The sequence below is a fragment of the Fringilla coelebs genome, assembly GCF_963513975.1.
Source record: "Fringilla coelebs genome assembly, chromosome: 19".
Classification (NCBI taxonomy): domain Eukaryota; kingdom Metazoa; phylum Chordata; class Aves; order Passeriformes; family Fringillidae; genus Fringilla; species Fringilla coelebs.
The window spans coordinates 10,275,903-10,297,324 of record NC_140045.1 but is presented as its reverse complement, the minus strand read 5'-3'; the positions used below and the strand labels follow the sequence as shown (position 1 = coordinate 10,297,324).

At 50.7% G+C, this 21,422-nt stretch overlaps 1 protein-coding gene across 8 annotated transcripts in view; it reads left to right on the top strand.

The window, feature by feature from the left end:
* The window catches only part of MXRA7 (matrix remodeling associated 7), a 28,863-nt gene extending 9,476 nt beyond the window's left edge, over positions 1-19,387 (top strand). Inside the window, exons 3-7 of one of the 8 annotated variants that reach the window (XR_014616640.1) lie at positions 557-617; positions 4,525-4,624; positions 6,550-6,587; positions 6,729-6,809; positions 14,427-16,119. Coding sequence is in view for 7 of the 8 variants with exons in the window: in XM_084218770.1 (XP_084074896.1) it covers positions 557-617; positions 4,525-4,624; positions 6,459-6,587; positions 6,729-6,762 (324 nt within the window). In the remaining variant the exon portion in view is untranslated. Of the gene's footprint in view, positions 1-556; positions 618-4,524; positions 4,625-5,853; positions 5,884-6,458; positions 6,588-6,728; positions 6,810-14,426; positions 16,120-19,077 lie in introns of those variants that run through there. The other 7 variants (XM_084218773.1, XM_084218772.1, XM_084218770.1 and 4 more) reach the window with 7 other exon arrangements.
* Positions 19,388-21,422: the final 2,035 nt, after the last annotated feature.

Below are 21,422 nucleotides of genomic sequence, written 5' to 3'. Positions count from 1 at the left end.
GCTGTTGCTGCTCCCATCTGTGCTCAGCTCCTGGGGGGGGGGTCCCAGCACAACCCCCCAGTGCTGCCTTTGACCCCTGGGCCTGACTGGTGAATGTCCCTGTGCTTCAGAGCAGCTCCTTGGCCCGTGCTGCAAGGTGGCTTTGGCTGGGGATCCACCTTCTCCTCCTGCCAGCACAGCCTGTCCAAGCCTGGCCTGGGGGCACACAGAAGTCCCCGTGGCTCTTGGGCAGGAGGGGTGGCAGGGGTGCCACTGGGAGGAAGGTGCTCAGGCACAAGGCTCTTCTTAACAACCTTACTATCTCTTTGATTATAAACCTTCATATTTCTTTGATTGCTTGCATTTCACAGCCAGATCACTGGAACCGACTAGTGAGAGGGAAGCAGACTAACGAACCTCGCTCATTAGCGAGCATCCCTTTGTCCTGTGCCTTGGAGGAAGCAGGGGAGGGTGCCCAGCCCTGTCACTGGAGCTCCAGGCTCTGCATCCCACCCAAACGTGGGTTATTCAGCACAGCACCTTCTCCTTATGGCTGTTCTGTTTCTCACTCCCCCAGGAGGAAGAGGTGGACTCAGAAAACGAGAAGCTGGTGGTGAGAGAGCCAGAGGATGAGGATGGTGAGTGCCAAGCAAGCCAGAACTCTGCAGGGAGATTATGGACAGCTCTAGAGGCCTGAGTGCTTGGGGATGGTCTCCTCCTCCAGGAAATTCCTGCCCCTTCCCCAGATGCCCTTGGGCTGTTTGCCATGGGGTAGCTTTGTGATGCAGCTGCTCCAAAAGCTCCTTGCTCATCCAGGACAATCTCCAGGGGCTTTAGTCAGGGCCACGTTTAACTGATTAGCCAATTAGTTGATTGGAAAATGATTAATTGACTAATTGGGGCGACAACTGCTGCAGTCCTAAGAAAATGAAACAGATGGTGCCTGAATGTGTGTCTGAAGGGGACTCTGCTCTCCTGAGCAGCCCTGGAGATGCTGGGATGTCCCCAGGAGTCCTGGCTTGGGGTGGCTGGGGACAGCTGGGGCAGCAGGAGGCCTTGGGGTGTTCCCCCTTCCCTGCCCCACTTTCTGCCTGGCTCTTTGAAGGTGCTGTGTGGCAATCCCCCAGCTCGGGAGGATTATGCCTAATGCCACAGAGAATCAAATTTTAATCCTGGTGCCATTCCTGCAAGGCAGGGGAAGCTCCTTTGGAGACAGGGCTCCCAAAATACACTCATTCCACCCTGCTGGGCTTCCTCGCAGCGCTGGTGGCTGGGGATGTCACCGTGGGGGGCTGTGGCAGGTCTGCTTTGAGGATTGATGGGTGTCTCCTGCCAAATGGAGGCTCAGCAATGCTGCTCTGCCTGTGTCTGCTTCTGCAGGTCCAGCTCTGCTTCAGGGCTGCCCTGGCACCATGGGGCATCTTTGCAAATGGGATGGGGGAAGGTGACGGCCCCTGGCTGTGAGACCTGGCTAGCAGTGGGAATAATTCCTCTCCTGAATTATTCACACCATTTCTGAAGTATTTTCTAATGGGGCTGGGCAAATCCATGGCCTGGGCTGAGGGATGCAGCTGGGACCTCCAGCAGTGCCCAGGGACCAGCCCTGCTCCTCCTTCACTGCCTCCTGTGTGTCCTGGCCCCACTCAGCCCACGAGCAGAGATTCCCCTGGGGCATGTGGAGATCCCCCAGCCTGGGATGCTGCCCTGTGACCAAAGCCACCAGAGCAGCCTTCCCTCCACTGTGGGTAGGGATGATGTGTGGATCACACCAGGCAAGCCTGTGCTCTCTTGGGGCTGCACTCACCCTGCCAGCTCAGGGTCACAGCAACGGAGGGCAGAGAGATGAAACACAAATGTTTTCTTTAATGTGAACTCACGGAGGCTCTCAGTAAGTAGGTCACCTCCTATTCCTGTAGTGTTTTCCCTGTCTACATGAAAACCCAGCCTCCCCTTTTCTGTGTGTTTCCTGAAGTTTGTTTTCGATCTGCAGAGAAAGTTCCTGAGCTCAAAAAGCAGCCAGAGGTTTCCAAAGCCACACACTGTCTCCTTTTTTAATCTCACCCTGTGGGCAGGGAGATGGGGACCTTCCTTGCCTCCCTCCTCTGTTATTATTTGCTAGGGAGGTGGCAACTAAACTGCTCTTTTTGGGCCAGTCCAAATCCCAAATCTCACTTGATTTGGCAGAAAACCATGTGAGAGAAACAATCTTAATTGTCCTTGAAATCATTCAAGCTCTACAAAGGTAATGAGCAGCTCCTGCTCTGCACCAGCATAAGGAACAGGATGTTACACCCTCTTTTTGTGGTTTTTTTTTTTTTTTCCTTTCTCCTAATATCTCCCAAAGCAGCAGCCAGCTGAATTTTCTTTCCATGCACTTTTATGGTCACCCAAGGTGCTGATAAGCTGCAGCATTACTGCTTGTTTCCAGCTAGCCAGGTTTGTTTGTTTGTTTCCCACCCAGGGAAGTGGAATATGGCCAAGTTGAATGTTTGGGGCTGCACACCAGAGCTTTGGGCTGCTTGTGTTCAGACATTTGTGACCAAGCTGGATAAAGGGTTTGCATCCCCTGAGAGCCCCAAAGGCATTTAGGGATTAGAGAAACACTCCAGATCAGTAATTGAGAAGTAATCCACCAGGACTTCCCAGGGAAGCTCCCCAAGATCAGGAACATGGAGATGTAAAGAAGTGAGGAAATGTGGGCATTAGCAGAGGGGAGGTCTCTGGGAAATTCCCATCCCACTCCTGTTGCTCCAGGCATGGTGTCCTGGTTTGGGGCAAATTTGGGAGAGAGTATCTGAAGGGGTTCTTCTAGAAATTAGATTTAAGTGGGGTTTTTGGTTTTTTTGGGGGGGGTGTTCTTTTTTTACAATGACTCATCAAATTTTATTAGTAAATTACACTTTTGGCATGGAAATTGGTAAAAGTTACTGTGCTTCACTCCAGTGAAGCACTGCACTGTTTGTTTCTGAGTTCTCTGTTTTCCCCACTATAAAAATCAAACTTACCTTTTACAAGGGAGTCCCCAAGGTCTGGCAGTAGCTGAATGTGGGCACGAGCTTGGGGTTGGAGAAATCCCAAAATCAAGGTACTGGACACAAGGAGAAAAATCCTTAAGGGCAGTATTGATCAGAAAATAGAGGGGAGCTGATGCTGAATCCTGCATGTGAGGAAGGGAGGGGAGGGCTGTGAGGGGTTTTTCATTTGGGCAGGTGGAGGAGGAGAGACAATCATGAATATGGCCACAACAGGGGTGGAGGGTATGGGAAGGGGCTTCCTGTGCTCCTGGGAGCAGAGGATGCATCCATGAGCTGTGCACCAGTTGGGCTTTCTCTCCTGCCAGGGGAGTTTCATCCCTTTAGGGGTCCTGCTGGTGTCACCCTGCATACTGCTTTGGGGATAATGTGCAGTTTTTTCAGGGCCATGCAGATAATGAAGGAACATCTTCCTTTTGTGCAGCCCTTGGAAGCATCCCCAGGGCTCTGAGGGTTGGGGGAAGCAGCAGATGTTTCTGGGAATGTGGAAACCCCGAGTGCTGGATGGTTGGACTGAAGCAGCCAAGCCCTGCAGTCCTTGGGAGATAAAGGCTCTCAGATAAGCAGCCCACAGATAACACATATCCACAGCAGCAGCTCCTCCTGGGCCCCCTCTTGGACTGACCTCCCCTCCTGTTGTTTTCTCCTATCTGTAGGGAGATAAAGCACAGGAGAGGTTTTTAAGAGCAAATAGTGCTCGAACAAAATCCGATTGGAAAAGGATCAGCTTTGGCTCAGAGTCTGAGCTTTGGTGCTCTAATTAGCACAGGGTGAGGCTGGAGAGCTGGGTGGGAGAGCACCCAGGAGAAGGAGACCTTGGCTCCTTCCTCAGGGCTGGTGACAGAGGGGCTGTGTTGGTGCTCTCGGGGCTGCCTGGGCTTGCTGCTGTTTGCAGCCCTGGCATTTGCCATGTGGCATCTTCTTTTCACAAGCTTTGTCAAGGGCTGCAGGAGAGCTGGGACAGCTCTGCTTGTGGCACCATCCATGAGCCCCAAGCTGGAGAAAGGGCCCCTGGATGAGGAGAGAGAGGGAGGGAGGGAGGGAGGGAGGGAGGAGGAATGCAAGTCTGGAGAGGAGAAGCGGAAAATGCTGCGAGTTAATCAGGGCAGGATTAGCATGTCTTGATAAGCCAAGATGGGCCTGCAAAGCTTTGAATCCAGGAACAATGGCATATGGTTCCTGTGCTGTAGGATTTCCTTGGATCTGCTTCCAGCAGGCTGCTCACTCACAGCAGTCCTGGCTGTTTGCAGTGCTGCCTGTGGCCAGGCTCCTGCCATCCTCTGGCCAGCAGCACCTTGGCTCTGCTCTGGGACCCACAGGGCCTCCCTGGCAGTGCCCAGCCTTCCTGCAGGTTGGAGCTGACTCAGGAAAGGTGCTGGGGTGGCCAGAGCATTTGGGGTGCAGGAGCAGAGCAGAGAGCATCCAAAGGAACAACCCCCCTGCTGTGCGTTTTGGCTCTCATGAGGTCTCTGGTTCACAGATTTCTTGCTCTGTTTTTGTATCCCCTCTCCAGCTGCAGAGGAGACATTTTCTTTTAAATACAGTCCTGGAAAGCTAAGGGGAAACCAGTACAAGTCAATGATGTCCAAAGAAGAACTAGAGGAAGAACAAAGGTAAGTTGAGCTTCCTTTTTCTTCTTGCCCAAGCCCACCTGGCTGATGTGCCCTTGGAGCAAGCTGGGTGTGCTCAGACTCTCTCTCCCCACACTGCCCTCAGTGTCTCACTGCTCTGGAGCTCCAGACCTCTCCCACCCAGGAAGATATGAGAACAAATAAAGTCACACTGATTTAGGAGATGGAGGCACTGGGGCCCTAAATACCTTTGGAGCTCCTCTGGATGCTTAGACCAAATTTTCCATCCGATGCAGCTGGTGTATTTGCCCTGATGCCATTAGTTCTGTGCTGACAGGTGTCTGCTGAGGACCTGATCTTTGGATATTTCCCCTCCCTTGGCCCTGTGGATGGCATCCCAACCGAGGGCATGGGCACAGCTCAGTAACACTGGGGCAAAGTGAGGGAGCACAAGGTTCTAGAGCTCACTGAGATGGGGCTGACACTGCAAGTGTCCATCTCCAGGGCTGTCTCCTCAGCTGGGTGTGGTAGGGATTTACCAAGTAGTGGGCCTGGTAGAGATGGAGAATTGTCCATCTTGCACTTTTTGCTGAAGTATCCCCCTGAGCCCTGCATGAAGAAAGGTCAAACCTGTCCTGTCACTTAAAACAAGCTTTCTGGCTCAAGATTCCCCAGTCTATAGAAGGAATAACACCACAGCTGAGGGCTCTGTGGCAAGCTGCTCCCTTACAGGTGTCTGCAGCTCACACCCCTTCCCTGAGGGCGAGCTCCAAGGAACAGATTTCCCCATGGTGGCCCAACAAGCCTGGGAGATGGTGTTCTCCCCACTGCTGTCCCAAGGGCTGTGGCACCCAATTCTCCACCCAGAGGTTTGCAGAGAGTGATTTAGGGGCATTTGTCACCCCTTGCCTGTCAAATCATGGTCTAAATACCATCACAGCTGGCCTGGTGTAAAGAACCAAGCAGAAACTGGAGCACAGCAAAGAAGGCAGGGATGGGGGATCACAGCTCACCCCCAGCTCAGGCATCTCCTGCTGGCAAACCTTGCCTTGAGGCTCTTGGGCAGCATCTTTGTGATGCTGGCTGAGGTTTATCTGTGTGAGGTGAGCAGGGCACTGTGGTAGGCAGAGTAAATCCAGAGACCTGCCCTGCTCTGGGGTCAGCAACAGAAATGAGCTCTGGTTTCCTCTGGCACGGGGTGGATTCTGCATTTGTGGCAGCAGGAAAAAATGTTTGCTTTCTTCTTTTCCATGTGTCTGTTGTGCCTGAAGCCCCCACCCTGTAAACTGCTGAGCAGGGCTGTGAGTGTCACTGTATTTTTCACTTGGGGAAGGTGGTGGGGGAATGAGCCAAGGGAATGTCAGGGACACCCATGGGGCTAGATGGGATTTGCTTTTCAGGATCCTGCTAAACACCAATGCAAAAATCTATCTGCAGCTGGCAAATTCAAACCCTTTGCACCAGCAGCTTTATCCAAACCAGCTGAGCAATCACTGCTCAGGTTTTCAGGGCTAGGAGTCCTGCAGAGCCTTGGACTGGTTCCTGTGTGGCAAAAACTGCCCTTGTTGTCACCTGGGCACACTGAGGGGACATTGCCTAAGGACAGCAGTGGGATGGGGGTTTTGTACTCAGGACTCAGAACAGGCTCCAGGGGGTGCTGGACCTGTCCTGGGCACATGGCACCCCTCTGGCACCGCTGCTCTTGTCTGTGTGAGCAGTCCCAGGGCAGCACAGTGCACCTAGAACTGATGGGCTTCGTGTCCCCTGGCGGCTCTGAGCAGCCCTCCCCACTGAGGGCCACTGGCAGATGTGTTTTTCCTACTGCTCCTTTATTTTCTTCTCTTCCATATTTGTGTTGTTCATTTCTTTAAGGCAGCTTGGTGAATTTTTTTTTGTCTTGCTTTGTTGCTGGCTTACTTTTCCCCCCCTCAAATCTTCACTGCGGCATCAGCAGCTTTTCATTGCAGGCCTCGCAGGTGGTGCAAGGGGGCAGGGCTGCTGCCAGGTAAGCTGGGTGAGCTGAGCACAGCAGCTCAGCCTTGTCCTGCATCCTTCTCCTTGCCCTTCCACCCCTCTCCCCCTCTCCATGAGCCCTGACAGTGCTGCTGACCTGCTGTGACCCGGGTTTGCCACCTTTATGTTGCAGGATTGAGCTGACCTCTGATCTCACATCTCTGTAGCAAGTACCTTAGGTCCTCGGCCACAAACATTCTTGCAAATCTTTTTGGTAAGGACACGCTGCTGCTTAGAGGTAGTGGTACCACTGGTAACACCTGCTCGTGTCTTGGGTGATTTTGCTTTTGGGTTATTTTCCAGGGGAGGGTTTTTTTTGAGCTGCAGTTGGTTGCCTGTCCCACCTCCCTCCTCTTCTCCCTCCCCTTCCCTCCTCATAACAGATTAATGAGTCCACTCCCCTCTTCCTCCATCTCACTTTCCATGAGCACTCCAGGGCGAATGGGGGCTCTCACATTTGGATGCTCACCTCTTCCAGCTTGGATGCCTGAAGCTGGACATCCCACAGCCACTTCTCTGTACTGATCTGGGGCTGCTGCAGAATGGGGGGTTAGTCCTAGGGTGTGTTACCAAAACTCAGACAGGTTTAGTGTGCACTTTTAGCCCTGTCACTCCTCCAGCTTTCCTGTGGACCAACAGGTTCCTACGTGAAGCAGCAGATGTGAGAAACATCCCAAAAATGTTAAGAGGGTCCTCAGAGGCTGCTTGCTGTGTAGTTCACAAATTTGAATTTTGGGACTTCTCGATTTTGGAGATGCCACTGAAAATATTCCTTGCCTGTTCCAGGAGGAGCTGTAGGACTTCAGACAGGAGAGTACAGGCATGCAATAGATTTGGTTATTTAAGCAAAAACCCAACTTCTGTTCTAACCTGCATCCCTGCAGAAGCTGTGGTTGTCCTGCCTACAATTCACTTGAGTCTTGTGGCTTCCAACTGGTGCTAAATCTGGACTAAAAGGGGAAGGAATGTGACCTTCACTGAGTGATGCAACTTCCTGCTTTTGGTGACTTCAGCCTTAAAAATTAGAGTGCTCACAGAGGGAGGAGGACAGTAAATCCTTTTGGCAAATACTTCTGCTGGGGTGATGGCTGTGCTTGATCACACCTGGTGGGTCCCCAGTCCTTCTGGAACAGAAGCACGTAGCCTTTGCCCCCCTGGGGGAGAAAAACAGTCTGGGCAGGAAGGGGAAGAGTGCAGGGGAAGGATGCAGCCCTTGGTCCCGCCAGCACAGCTTATTCCCAAATCCTTGTCCTCTGCACCTGAGGCTTTTGGCCATCTGTTAACAGCTGTAGCTGCCACAGTGCGAAGCTGGAGCTCAGGACATGTGAGTCCTGGTGGTGCAGCTGCCCCTGCTCAGGCAGGGCTGAGCTGTGTGGGTGTGAGACACAACCAGGCTGCCGGAGAGGTGTTGCTGTCCTGGCTGGGCAGCTCCTGTGCAGGAGGGAGGAAGAACCCCCCAGTGTGCCTGCAGGACCTGGCTGTCATGGGTGGCTTGGAGTGGCCTCTGCCAGATGTTCTTCAAACCTCCCTTAAGGTTGGATGAGGTTAGTGGGGATTTTTTCTGTTAGAAATGAGTATGGTCAGGACTCTGCTGAGTGTTGACAGTTGCAGTAAGGCTCTGCTCCATATAAAAGAGAAAACAATGGGAGAAACGGCCCCCTTGGGTCTCTGCTTTCAGTTCTCTCTTTCCATGAGGGAAAGCAGTCCCAGCCAAGCCTTGGTTGGCCTCAGTGCTGTCAAGGGGTTGAGCTCTCTGTGCTCTCTCCTTGTCACTCTTGGCTAGGAGTGTTGGTGGGACAAAGGAGAGCAGATCCCAGCTGACAGGCTCTAGAAAGGTCTCTCCTCTCTGTTCTCTGGGATTGAGGAGGAGGTGAGGGTGAAGAGCCAGAAGCTGCCCCATGGCAGACCCATTGATGAATGGCACCAGACTGCTCCTGGCAGGGGCACTCCTGGATGGAGCAGGAGATCCCCCAGACCACTGCAGGGAAGATGGGGATAGCTGCCCAGTTTCCCTGGCGAATGGGCTCAGTTCCCACATCCAGGGGACCCATTCAAGGAGCAAACTCTCCTCCTGCCTCTCAATCCTCTCCTCTCACCTCCTGGCCAGCCACAGATGGGTTGAGGTGACACTGAATACAGACTGGGTTTAAGCCTAGGGCTCAACTGCAAATTGGAATTCATGCAAGGGGAATTGGATGGCTGTAAATATCAAGCTCAGCCCTTCTCTTAGTGGCAATCGAGCACTGGAAACCTGCCTCCTCCCCAGCTGTGTTCAGAGTGCCTCTTGGTTATGAGGCACTGAAAAAAACTGGGCTTGGACCCTGGAATTTCAGCAAGGCAGGGTAGACCCTGGTTGTAGGGAATATCAGAGAGGAGAGACCTTTCTCTGCTCTACAAGGCATCCTGAATGAAAGTGGGATGCAGCTGTGGCTTGAGGGCCAACTGTGCTGAAGTTTGAATTTTGAATGAGACAATGCTGGTGATGACAAGCCCGGAGCACACAAGGGCAGGAAGCAGCTGCAGAGGTTTAGTCACTGTGCTGACAGACCTTGACCTATTTCAAACATCTCCACTAGTAGCCCTCCAAAAATAGGTGGGTGGACAGTCTAGGGGAGGTTTTGGGAGAGCTGTCCATTGGCATCTGTCCCTGTCCACCCCCTGCATTGCCATCACATAACCCTGGCCTGCCTGCTCGCTCCCCTCTCTGTACAGCATGGAAACTGGGCCTCGTTCTCCTCCCTCTCTTTTGCTAACCTTCCCCCCACCCAGTGGCTTTGCTGTCCTGTCCTGTCCTGTCCTGTCCTGTCCTGTCCAGCATGGTGCTTCTTTTGGATGAGGGAAGCTGGTAAGTTTGGGCTTTTTGGGGGGTTGAGGGTTATTATTTGTTTGCTTCTCATCTTCTGCAGCACGATAGTCACCCTGGGCTGAGGGAGGAGGAGTAGCAGCAAGGGGGGCAGAACCCAGGGCCATGGCACTCTGCAGGACAGGGTGGCCACTGCTTTACTGCAGCCACCAGCCACAGGGATGGCACCAGCCATGGGCAAGGTTGCTTTCAGCTGCCCAACAGCCAAGGCATGAGGTGTGTTTGCTTCCCAGCTGCCTCGTGTAGTAAAGGGCAAGAGTTTGGGTTTCCTTGCTGAGCTCCCCCTCATGCTCACTCTGCAGGTGCCCAAGTCCACTTGGATGAGGAGGAAGTCTGCTGGTGGCCTGGTGCTGTTCCCTGCCTCCATATCCCCAGGGAAAACCTCCTCTGACCTATGAGATGTCAGTGGACTGGAGCCCTGGCCCTATTTATAGTCATGATTGAGTCATGAATCCCCAAAAGCTTTAAAAACAGTAACTCAGGATGCCTCCCTCAGAAAGCCAGGGAAGGGGAGGCCAGGAAGCCCCTTCCCATCTCCTCCTCTCCCATCCCAGAGAGGAAACCCTTGCAAACTCCCCCATAGCCTTTGCAGGGTGTGAGTCTCTGACCCTGCCTTGGCATGAGATTTTAGTTCAGAGAGCAATTCTGCTTGAGCTCGTGAGGGGTTTTTTTGGCTCAGGTCCTGAATTGCCCTGGCTTGTGGCTGCTTCTCCGTGTCTCCCTCACCCAGTGCTCATGACTTGTCTTCATCTGCTTCTGCTTAACCTTGCAGCATGGGCAGCTGGCTGTTCTCTGCCTGCTAACTCCCTGGGAGCCCTGCTCTGCCTGTGCTGGGCTCCCCTGCAGCTGGGACAGACCCAGGGATGCAGGAATTGGGGCATCTTGCCAGGCTGGGAGCAAACTGGTGTTCAGTGAGCTGGAGAACAAACACTGAGTGATGGAGGAAAGCCCAGCCCAGCCTGCCCATGGCTTTTCCCGCTGCTGTGGTGCTGGCTGGTGTGGTCAGGGGTGTTGCAAGGGAAGGGGCACACAAGTGATGGATGAGCTGGTCAGGAGCCCAAGCCACCTCCCTGACTTTACAGCTGTTGCTGCTCTGGCTGGGCAATGTGGGAAGCTTCTGCCTCAAACCAGCTGTGGGCAAGGTCTGCTGGGGGTGGTACAGCCCCCAGTGCCACTGGCTCCTCACCAGCCCCTGTCCTAAAGCCAATGAGACTTTTGCTCCCTGGTCACACTGGTCCTGGCAGCCTTGAGGTACAGAAAGTATTTCCCAAAGCCCAGAGCATCTTTCAACTTCTCTGTCGGAGTGGAGGAATTTCAGATCTGTGTTGATGAAGCTCCTTTTGGTATCTCTGACTCAATCCCTTCTCTCTTCTCTAAGCACTGTCTCCTTGTTTTGCATTTAAGTCCGCTCTGTGTTTTGCTGATTGGCTGAAGCAACTGGTTCACATTTTTGGGACCACCAGGAAAGCTTAATTCAGTGTGTCATTCCTCATATTCCTCCTGCAATACCTCGAGACTGGGTTATAGTCACCACCAGAGATGGCAGCTGCCCCCATGGTAAAGAACTGGGGACAATGGTGATGGGACCATCCCCAGCAGTGAGATGGGAGGGGATTCCTTGGGGAGATCTCAACCACCCATTGCCAGGTCTGCCCAGCACTGAGGGCTTTTATTCCCTGCTCTTCCTCCTCAAGGGTGAATCCTAGTTTGGAGTGAGAAGAGTCTGGAGCCAGGTTGCTGTTCACTTTCCTTGCTAGGATTTCAGAGCAGAGGATGATGGTTCTGACAAGGTCCTGAGCCAGGGAAAGGAGCTAGGAATGCTCTGTACATCTGAAAATAACCTTTTTGAGTGAAACTATTCCTTAAAAGGGCAGAAGCAATTACCAGACATGGTTACAGTAGGGCTCTCCTTAGAGTGAGTCAGGACTCTTTGGAAAGCTGAAGTCTATGAATGGGCTACAGATTTCCTGACCTGCTGTGGATTTTGGCACACATGACAGACAGGTGCACATGGGAATGCCACCAGTAACCCCTGTTTTTCAGCGCTAAGGTGCTGTCTTCTCTCAAAAGCAAGAAGCCTTGTGTCAGTGCTGTGGGTGAGCTGGAGTGAAGGGAATGCTCCTGAGGCCACCAGGACATGCAGTTCCCATGCTTCTTTGTGACCTGCAGTCCCTGATGTGCCCTCATATTCCAGGACCTGCTTTTGTCTGGGCTCCTTGTTCTCCAGCTTTTCCTTGCACAGAACCGTGTCCAGCTGACAAATCATGTGATTCAGTGACTTGGGCAAGAGCAGAGATATCTGGATAATCTTTATCTGAAGAAAGGACACAGCTTCTGGCAAAAGATGACCCTAACCTGGTTTGATTGATGAGCTGCTGGGGGCAAGCATGCTGATCCCAGGAGAATGGAAAGGAGGGAAGAGCCAAGGAAAAGCAGTGGCTCAAATCTCTGGGCCTCCATCCCAAGCTAATTAACATTTCCAGTTTCCATGGCTGAAATGGCAGAGCTTCTCAGCCTCGGGGGTTACATGGCCCCAGTGTCCCAGAGAGGGACTGCCTCATGCTCTCTAGTCCAATTCCCCTCACAGCTTGCTCCAAGACCAGGAAGGGATATCCCTGATGTGCAGATGGGAATTTCTGTCACCGATGTTCATCCTCCATTAGGGCCATGCTGGTTTTGAGATCTTCTCACCCCAGCTGTCAGCCTGGCCCTGTGGAGATGAGTATCCCTGTGAGGGACTCATCCACCCTCTCTGATGTCCCCCATCCTTCTCTGCTCCACCTGTGGCCCTCTGGAGGGGACCTCCCCTCCTGGGCCCCCATGGCAACGAGCTTATGCCCTGCCACGTGAAATCTGATTACGCTTGCGTGACTTGAGCGGGATGATCCGCTCCTCAGCGCCGCGGATCCCGCAGAGCGATTATCCACTCCGGAAAATTTCCTTTTTTTGTCCTGATGGGATGGCCACTGAGCCTCGGCAACGGCGCTCCAGTACCCCCAGTGCCACGGGATGATCTCCCATCCGGGCTTTGGTAACCCTGGTGCCAATCTCCCATCCAGGATCCAGTACCCCCAGTGCCACGGGACGATCTCCCATCTGGGCTCCAGTAACCTGGTGCCAATCTCCCATCCAGGCTCCAGTACCCCCAGTGCCACGGGATGATCTCCCATCCAGGATCCAGTACCCCCAGTGCCACAGGCTGATCTCCCATCTGGGCTCCAGTACCCCCAGTGCCATGGGATGCTCTCCCATCCAGGCTCCAGTACCCCCAGTGCCACGGGATGATCTCCCATCCGGGCTCCAGTAACCCCGGTACCACGGGATGATCTCCCATCTGGGCTCCAGTACCCCCAGTGCCACGGGACGATCTCCCATCCAGGATCCAGTACCCCCAGTGCCACGGGATGATCTCCCATCCGGGATCCAGTAACCCCGGTACCACGGGATGATCTCCCATCCGGGCTCCAGTACCCCCAGTGCCACGGGACGATCTCCCATCTGGGCTCCAGTAACCTGGTGCCAATCTCCCATCCAGGCTCCAGTACCCCCAGTGCCACGGGATGATCTCCCATCAGGGGTCCAGTACCCCCAGTGCCACAGGATGATCTCCCATCCAGGATCCAGTACCCCAGTGCCACAGGCTGATCTCCCATCCGGGATCCAGTAACCCTGGTACCACGGGATGATCTCCCATCCAGGATCCAGTAACCCCAGTGCCACGGGATGATCCCCCATCCGGGCTCCAGTAACCCCAGTGCCACAGGATGATCTCCCATCCAGGATCCAGTAACCCCAGTGCCACGGGATGATCTCCCATCCAGGCACCAGTACCCCCACTGCCACAGGATGATCTCCCATTAGGAGTCCAGTACCCCCAGTGCCACGGGATGATCTCCCATCCGGGCTCCAGTAACCCTGGTGTCAATCTCCCATCTGGGCTCCAGTACCCCCAGTGCCACGGGATGATCTCCCATCCAGGCTCCAGGGTACTGGCCATGTCACAAGGCTGCTGGACAAGGGAAGATGTTGCAGAAGAGCGAGGAAGGAATGAGGCTGTTCCTCACCCTCACACCATGGCTGGCAGGAGTAGGGGACTTCCAAATGTGGCTCAGGTGTTATGGACCATGAACCCAATTGAATCGAGGAGGAATGAGGCTGGGGTGTGTCTGAATGTGTTTGTAGGTTGCTGATGTGTGCAGGCCTCTGTGTCCATGGGCAGCTGTTCAGCCTTGGGCCAGCTGTTTCCTGATGTGGATGGTTCATCCATGAGAGATGCTGGGACAGCAAGGCCAGAGTGTCTGGAAGATTCCGGCTGAGAGCAAGGGACCACATTTTTTAGAGCCTGGCTCTGCTATGCAGAGGGAGTGCCTGGATGTCCCCACAAATTAAACACATCTCACCCTCCTTCCCTGGGATACTGGGAGAGTTTCCCATCAAAAGGAAGTGACCTGCAGGGAGTCTGGGGATTTTACCTCATTCCCTTGAACATACTCATTTGTAGAAAGATTGAGAAAGGTCGAGCAGTTCAGGCACACCACCCTGTGAAATCAGCACTTGTTCCTGGCTCATCTGGCTACTGGTGGGAAGAGGAATCTGGGCTGGTCAAGGGTGCCAGCAGCCCCAGGAGGCTCTGCACAGGACAGTGAGGCAGCAACCCCTGGAGTTAATGAGTTTGGCTTCTCCAGTTCTTATTAATAGCTTAGAAGGGTTGTAACTTAGCTTGGTGCCAGACAAGAGGATTTGCACTTCCGATTGGGTTTCGACTATCCTGCTGCAGTTGATGAAGCAAAGTCCTTAGAGGCATGAGGTTTGCAAACAGCAGCTTGTCCTGCCCTGAAGGGGAAGCTGCCTTGCCTTCCCCCCAACACACACACTGAGGGCACTCCCTGCTCGTTTATGTGAATAATAATAAACCAACCTGAGGAGTGAAATGACTGAAATGATTTCTCTCCCTGTTTCTCTTTGCAGACCTGAAGACTATATGAAGTTGTCCCTAGCCTCCTCCTAAAGGCATCCCTTGGCATCATTAAAGGCTTGAGAGAAATACCAAAACCAACCAAACACACCCTTAAGAGAAACCCATAAACCCTCAAAACTTGGGATCCCCTCTTGGTCTGAAGTTGAGTTCTTCAAAAACTCCTGTCAAGTTTGAGGATATCCTATTGTGTGGCTCCATGGACTGGGGCTGGACCCAAGCAGTGACTTGAGTTGTGTTTGGGGGACTGGGAAGAACCTTCCTCCCTCTCCCCCAGGCAAAACCCAAAGTGAACACTAAATATGCAACAAGTCTGTTAGTTGTGTTGGCTTCATATATTAGGCCATGAAATTAATGTTTTTCCTTTCCTGGGGTGGGCAAACCATAGCTCTGGTCTCAGACCAGGTGGGACCTTGTACCAGAATCTCAAGTTGTTTTGTCCTGGGGTCAAACTCCTCTTTGCTGGGGGGTGGTAACTGCCTGTGATTTCTGGTGTTGTACAAAGCTGCTTTACTCTTTGAGGCTGGAGGGACAAAGTGGGGTCCATGTGAGGGATGGCAGACGATGGCTGGGCTGACTCAAATCTTGCTTCTGTAGTTATTTTAGCAGAGAGCTGATTCTGTAGGTACACAGGATCCTCAAGAAGTGATGAAGTTTGATCGTTTAGCTGTTCTGATTGTGGTGGAGAGGCCACACTTTGGCTGCTGTTATTATCTGCATCCTCACTTTTCCCTACTCCAGCTCCCAGGAGGAGAGACCCAAGGAGGAAGCTATGGCATCAGGGATTCCCTCTGGCTCAGGATGAGAGAGTGGAGGTCCTGGGAGAGGCCCACTCCCCATCCCTCTGCCTGCTGGCTGTTCCAGTGCCCTCTTCTCTTGCTGCTCCATGGGAGCCAGGGCTCAGCGTTGACCCTCAGCTCTGTCACACAGAGCAGATGAATTTGGCTGGGCACAGACTCGGTTTCAAATCAAACCCAGCTGGTTTTTGAGAGAAAGAAGAGGGTCCAAGTTCTTTAGTGATGTTGTAGAAACGCCAGGCTGGGTGGGGATGTGTCCTCCAAAGCTTCTCTGTCACTGCCTCTTGGCTAACACTGCAAACATATCAGGAACCCAACAGGCTGCTTTTTTTTTTTCCCCTTTTTAATTCCTATGCAGACAATACTTGAAACCTTGTGCACAGTTGTCCCTTCCAGCTCCTGGGGTTGGCAAACTCTTCCTAAATGGGCTCGTTTAAAGAACAGCAGGAGGCTTCAGCTTTAGAAGAGGCTGGGCTGCCCCCTCCCAGCCGACAACTGCAAGCGTGTTCAGTGGTTTGCATATGAATTAAGGCACATCTGGACCCTGTGCTTCAACATCCCGCTGGTACAGCCGCTGTCTCTCCTGGGTACTGGCTGGCTGACTGTGTCCCAAGCACCCAACTATGCAAAGAATGCCTTATATCCGTTGTGTTTAAGTTACATGGCAATATGTACATCCAGCAAAGTCGGTAGTTAAGTCCAGATTTTTGCTAGTGGCAGCAAGTCAAACTCTTTCTTCAACTCAAAGGCTGTCTGGGTATTTTTTACTTTTGTTTGGTTTTGTTTGTTTTGTATCTGATGGTGGCTCTTATACAAAGGACTGTAATTCTAGTGGCTTGAATCTGTAAAAATTGCCTTTGTTTGGTCCAATAAACCTTTGAATAGTTTATTTGGTTTGTGCTTGTTCTCCCTACCTCCAGCTGCTTGTGGAGAGATTTATGTTGAAAATCTGGATTTTAGGTTAGAAGTACATTCTGCCCTACTATGACTTTTATCCCATAAATTATTACATTCCCATAAATGATCAGAGGGAAAATCAGGGATATTCCCCTTTTTCTGCTGAAGCAATGCAGTGTTGCATTCCTGCTCTTGTTTGGCTGCAGAGCAATTAACAACATGCCAGGATTTCAGCTGCTCTGGACACAGGTGCTTAGCAGTTCCTAACCCCCAGATCTCTAACATACCTATGGCTCACTGCCCCAAACCTCCAGGTAAAAGTCTTGGACTGAAATGTCTAAAAAGAGCCTAAGGGAGCTAAGTATGCAAATGTAATTGCCTATGAAGAAGAATTAGGCTGCTTCAAAAATCCTTAATTAATCTATTTTGTTAGCAATAAGTAAAATCCTGTTTGACCTCCTGAATCCAAGTAGTTTTGAGGACAGCATTTATGAGAAGAGAGAATGATTTTATTTGTGAATGGGGTATGTTTGATCTGAACTCATCCAAAAAAATAACCAAAAGCAAACCAAGCTGGATCACTACAAGGTTGTTTTGCAAGGTCGCCTCTGATAGGAGAAACTCCTTTTCAAAGACAGTTTCATGTTTGTGGTGCCTTACTCTTCCTTCCCAGGCTCTTTTCTCTCTTTATCTTTGTTTTGCTGTCCCTTTGTAGTAGATTGTGTAGTGCAGAGAAGTAACAGCAGTAACAGCTCTTTTTTTCTATTTTCCAAATGCACAGTCATGGTATTTAAAGTTGAGGGGTGAGCCAAAATGCATTGATGTTGTGCTTCAAAAAAAGAGAGTGAATATTGTCTGTGATCCTGATTTTGGAGACAAGGAAATGGGGCTTTGGAGAGGTTTCAGCAGTGCTGGTGTCTGTGAAATAAGGAGTGAGGGATGCAGACCTGTGTGAGCACTCCCAGCTGGGATGCACTGCAGACACAGGAGGCCAGGCTGTGTATTGAATTTCTCCACACCAGACTGGCAAAGTGCCCTCTGGTGCCCAGTGGTGATCTAAAATAAAATATTGATCATTCATGACCCTGCTTCCCTTCCTCTCATCTGGAAAGGGCAGTTGGACGCTCTTTCTATGAGCACAAAACATTACAGAAGAGGCAAACAAATCCAGGCTTCCACAAACAAAAGATTCCACATCATTATCAGGACTTGTTTGGCCACAGGACCTTTGCATTTTAATTGCAATGGAAAAGAACTGGCAAATGAGCTTGCTTTAGCCAGGATCTGCTTTTTTCCTACCCTGTTTGCTTCAGCAGTGTTGAGAGGACAAGATGCTGTTCCTGCTGCTGCTGGGGCTTAGCCCAGGAGAGGGGAAAATGCAGAGCAGGAGCTCAGGAGCACGGGTAGAAGGTTTCTCTGCTCATTCCTAACTGTCTTCCTCTGATCCTATTCCTGGTGTGGTGGCTGCTGGTGTGTTGATGCTGTCCTTTCAAGCAAAGATTGTGCCCTGGTTTTGCCTGTCAATAGTTATTACTGCCCCTCCTGTTACTGGAACAGATGATAACTTGTCCACACGGGCCTTGCAGGAAGACTACCCCAGGTTATTCAGTGGCATTTAAACGGATTAATTAAATGTTTTAAAGTCCTGTGTGGGAAGCTGGTTGTGGAAGGAAGGAGGACTCTTCACAGGGTGACCACGTGGGAGTAAAAGGCAGAATCTGTGTTTTTAGCCCATTTGAGGTGCTGAGCAAGCAGGAGGAGCTGGGATTGTGGCAGGTCTGTGCTCTGAGCTGTCACTGAGTTCTGGCCTCAAGCTCATGCAGGGACAAAATGAGCCTTGAAGTAACAGGAACTTCATCTGCCTTGTCACAGCCATAAAGCACCACATCCCCATTAGATCTTTCTATCTCCCACAGGAGAGTCAGGAATGAAATGTGCTAGGCAATAGAGCAGCCTGATCCCCATCAGGTAGGAGTCTGGCAGTGGGAACATTCCATCCCTCAGCCAGCCCTGCCTGGAGCTATGTGCACATTCATCTTGCCCCAAAAGGGAATTTTGAGCAGTTACATCAGTTCATGAGCTACCTGCCAACAAATGGCACTCCTGTGCTGACCACCCCCTGCACCCCCCAGTGATGAGCAGTATAAATCCTACAAATAAAGCCCTGTCACAGATACCAATCTCCATGGGATGTACAATGGTTAACTGGTTCAGGGTAGGGAAAAATCAAGATATCTTCTGTCAGGGGAGAAGGGTGTTAATCATCTACTATGGGAGTGCCTGGGGATTAAAAATCTGAGCTAGGTGTTCCACTGGTCAGCCTCTGCCTACACAGGGACCACCTCACTGCTGGACTGGCTACTTGGGTCCATCTCACCACTGGACATTGGCAGACAAACTCGAATCAAAACAAATTCCTATCCGTGATCTTATCTTCCAGTGGCTGATTAAAATCATGTCCACACTGGGAGGTAGTCTGCTGTCTAGTTTTAAGTTAGGATATGCATCTAAAATTTAATAGCTATTCCTGAATTATTCTGTATCTACATCCTCTCATTACAGAAGGAAAGCACACTGGGCTGTTGAATCTTAATCCAGGTTTGTTATGGAGTCTGCTAAATTGGGACATGTTGGTCATATAAAATTCCATATGTGAAGTTATCCTGAAAGTTTGAGCATAGATAAGCCCTAAGGAGCTCCAAAGCCAGTGTTAAAGCAGGCTGGTTTATCTCCATGTTTAGGGAGCTGCAGAGAGATATGCAGGGTGATGGGATAGATGGGAAGGGGGAGGAAGGAGAACCAGAGAATATCTCTGCCTTATCTCACACAGCCAGATTTCCTGCAGCCACTAAGGTTTGCACAGTGACCCACCTTTGGCTCTGTGTTTCATTTGACAGTGATGTTCTTGCTCCTGGACTGGCTATTCCTACTTCTCCTTTCTTCTCAACAGGGTTCAGAGAGAGCAGCTGGCTGCCATCTTCAGACTGATGAAGGAAAAAAGTGACACGTTTGGAGAGATGTCAGAAGGGGACATGAAGGAGCAGCTCAGACTGTATGATATATAACCCTGCAGCCAGGGGAGGTTGTGCCCAAAAGCCATCTTGGCCCTCGTTCTGCAGGACACTGGAAGCTGTAGTGCTTTACAAATATCTCAGTAGTTATTTTGCAGTTCCAGATTGTTTTGCAAACACATATAGGCCTGTGATATGTATTTCAAAAGACTTGTAATTCCTCAGCCTTTAATAATTTTTCTTTGTAGAGCTATCATCTCGTACAGCGATTTTTTACCTCTTTTTGGCTGGGTCATATGTCTCAGTCCTACAAAGCAGTTAAACTCACTTCTTTTCTGGCCAGGCTTTATGCAAATGAACTTTCAAGCCTAGTCTTCTCAGTTTGACATCTGAAGAAAGCCAAAGACGATAGGTGTAAAATGGATGAAAATAATAGAATAACTCAGGTTGAAGGGTGCTGTAGTCCAACCTCCTGCCAGAAGTTGTGAGACCAAGGTGGGTTACTCAGGGCTTTATCCTGTTGGGTCTTGAAAAGCTCCAAAGATGGAGACTGCCTCCCTCTCTTGGCAGGGAGGCTTCCAGCCCTACAGTTAGAAAACAAACACCAAAAGCAAGGCATCAGTGCTCTGGTCAGGACGTGTTGCCCCTCATCTCCCTGGGAGGAACACTTCATCCTCCTTCAGGCTGGCTTTTGAAACCAACCCAACCTGGTTCTGGCTGACCTCACTGACACCACCCTCATGCCTGAGGAAGCAGCAGCAAGCTCCAACCTGGGAACACAAATATCTCCTGACGCTGGTGAAAGGACCGCAGAAAGGCTGCTGGGCTTATCACAAGGATGGTTGTGTCCACCTCAGATCCTGCTCTTCTCATACAAAATTATGTAGGAAACTACATACTTAGGAAATCTCTGTGATTTTATCAAGTATTTTGAACAGTCTTGAGCCCTTGGTGGTTTGAATAGAGTAAATCAATGAGCATTCCTAATTATAGCTAAATGTCTTCTGGTGTGCTTGTCTCTCCTATGAAATCCTGTTAAATACTTTCTTATCAGGAAGGATTTTGTTGGTTTTAGTAACTGCTCACAAAGTTTTCTGCCCCAGTTTTAGGGAATGATCACTTCAAAAATTAGTTTTGCTTTATTTTGTGTAATCCTCTTCAGTCCAAGAAACCTAATATCTCGTTATCTGCTTGCTGTCTCCCAGGACAGTGTGTTCTGGAACATCAGACGCTTAGACTTTTAAGAATAATTTTATCTTCTAATTGTTTTCACTTAGGCCAAGGCATATTTATAACGAGATCAAGCTGGTTTTACTACCAATCATGACTTAATTTAAATGTAATGTCTGAAAATTACCTCTTCTTATTCAACATGAACAAATTAAGTGGGAGAAGTAGTTCCATGACGTGAAATATCACTCTAACTTGCTGTGTCCCTAAGACACAGTTTCCTTTGTCAAGCTAGGAGAAATGTAGAAAAACTATATGGGGCTTGTCCCTCATTCAAAAAAATCAGGATATTCCAAAACTCTTCATGAAAGCAAGCAAAGGAGAGATAAGGTGGAGTTGATTTTTAGTCTTTGTCTTGCAGACTTCACAGTTTATTTCCACAATGTTTTTATATTTCCAATGTTATGGCTGGTTCTTCTCTGAAGAGGAACACTTCTGGGGCAGAAAAAGAAAAATCCTCAAGCCCTTCAGAGTATGCCAGCAATGATAACACTGTACAGGGGACAGCAGCTGGAATTAACCCTCTCCTGTCCACTCCAGCTCTCAGCACCGTCACCAAAATGTTCACATGCTGCTGATAACAGGACAGTGGTGAAAAAACTGCTATTTAAGATTTAAGAAAGAAATGAAGATAAACAGAAAAAGATAAAGCCTCTCTTTGCCCAAGACATGAAAGGAAGGGGTATCAGGATGTGAAAGCCACGGGGTCTGAGCAGTGCATTCCTCCATGTGCAATGGCAAGGCTGTAATGAAGAGCATCCTGCTGGACACATCCTTGTGGATCTGTGGAGGTGGTGGGGAGGGACCTGCAGCCATGGGGTATGTCCCCATTTGGCAGCTTCTGAGGCACTTCTCCTGCTGGACTCATCAATATTTATACAGGAAATGGCGCCAGTGGCTATGGCAGGGTTTCCCTTCGTGCAGGAAATGGCACCAGCTGCTGCAGCAGTATCTCCCCTTCTGGGATCATCCTCTAAATAACTGCAGAGTCACAGAACCCACTGCAGACTCATTTCTGTCAAAGTGACATTAGAGGCCATCTAGTTCCACCCCA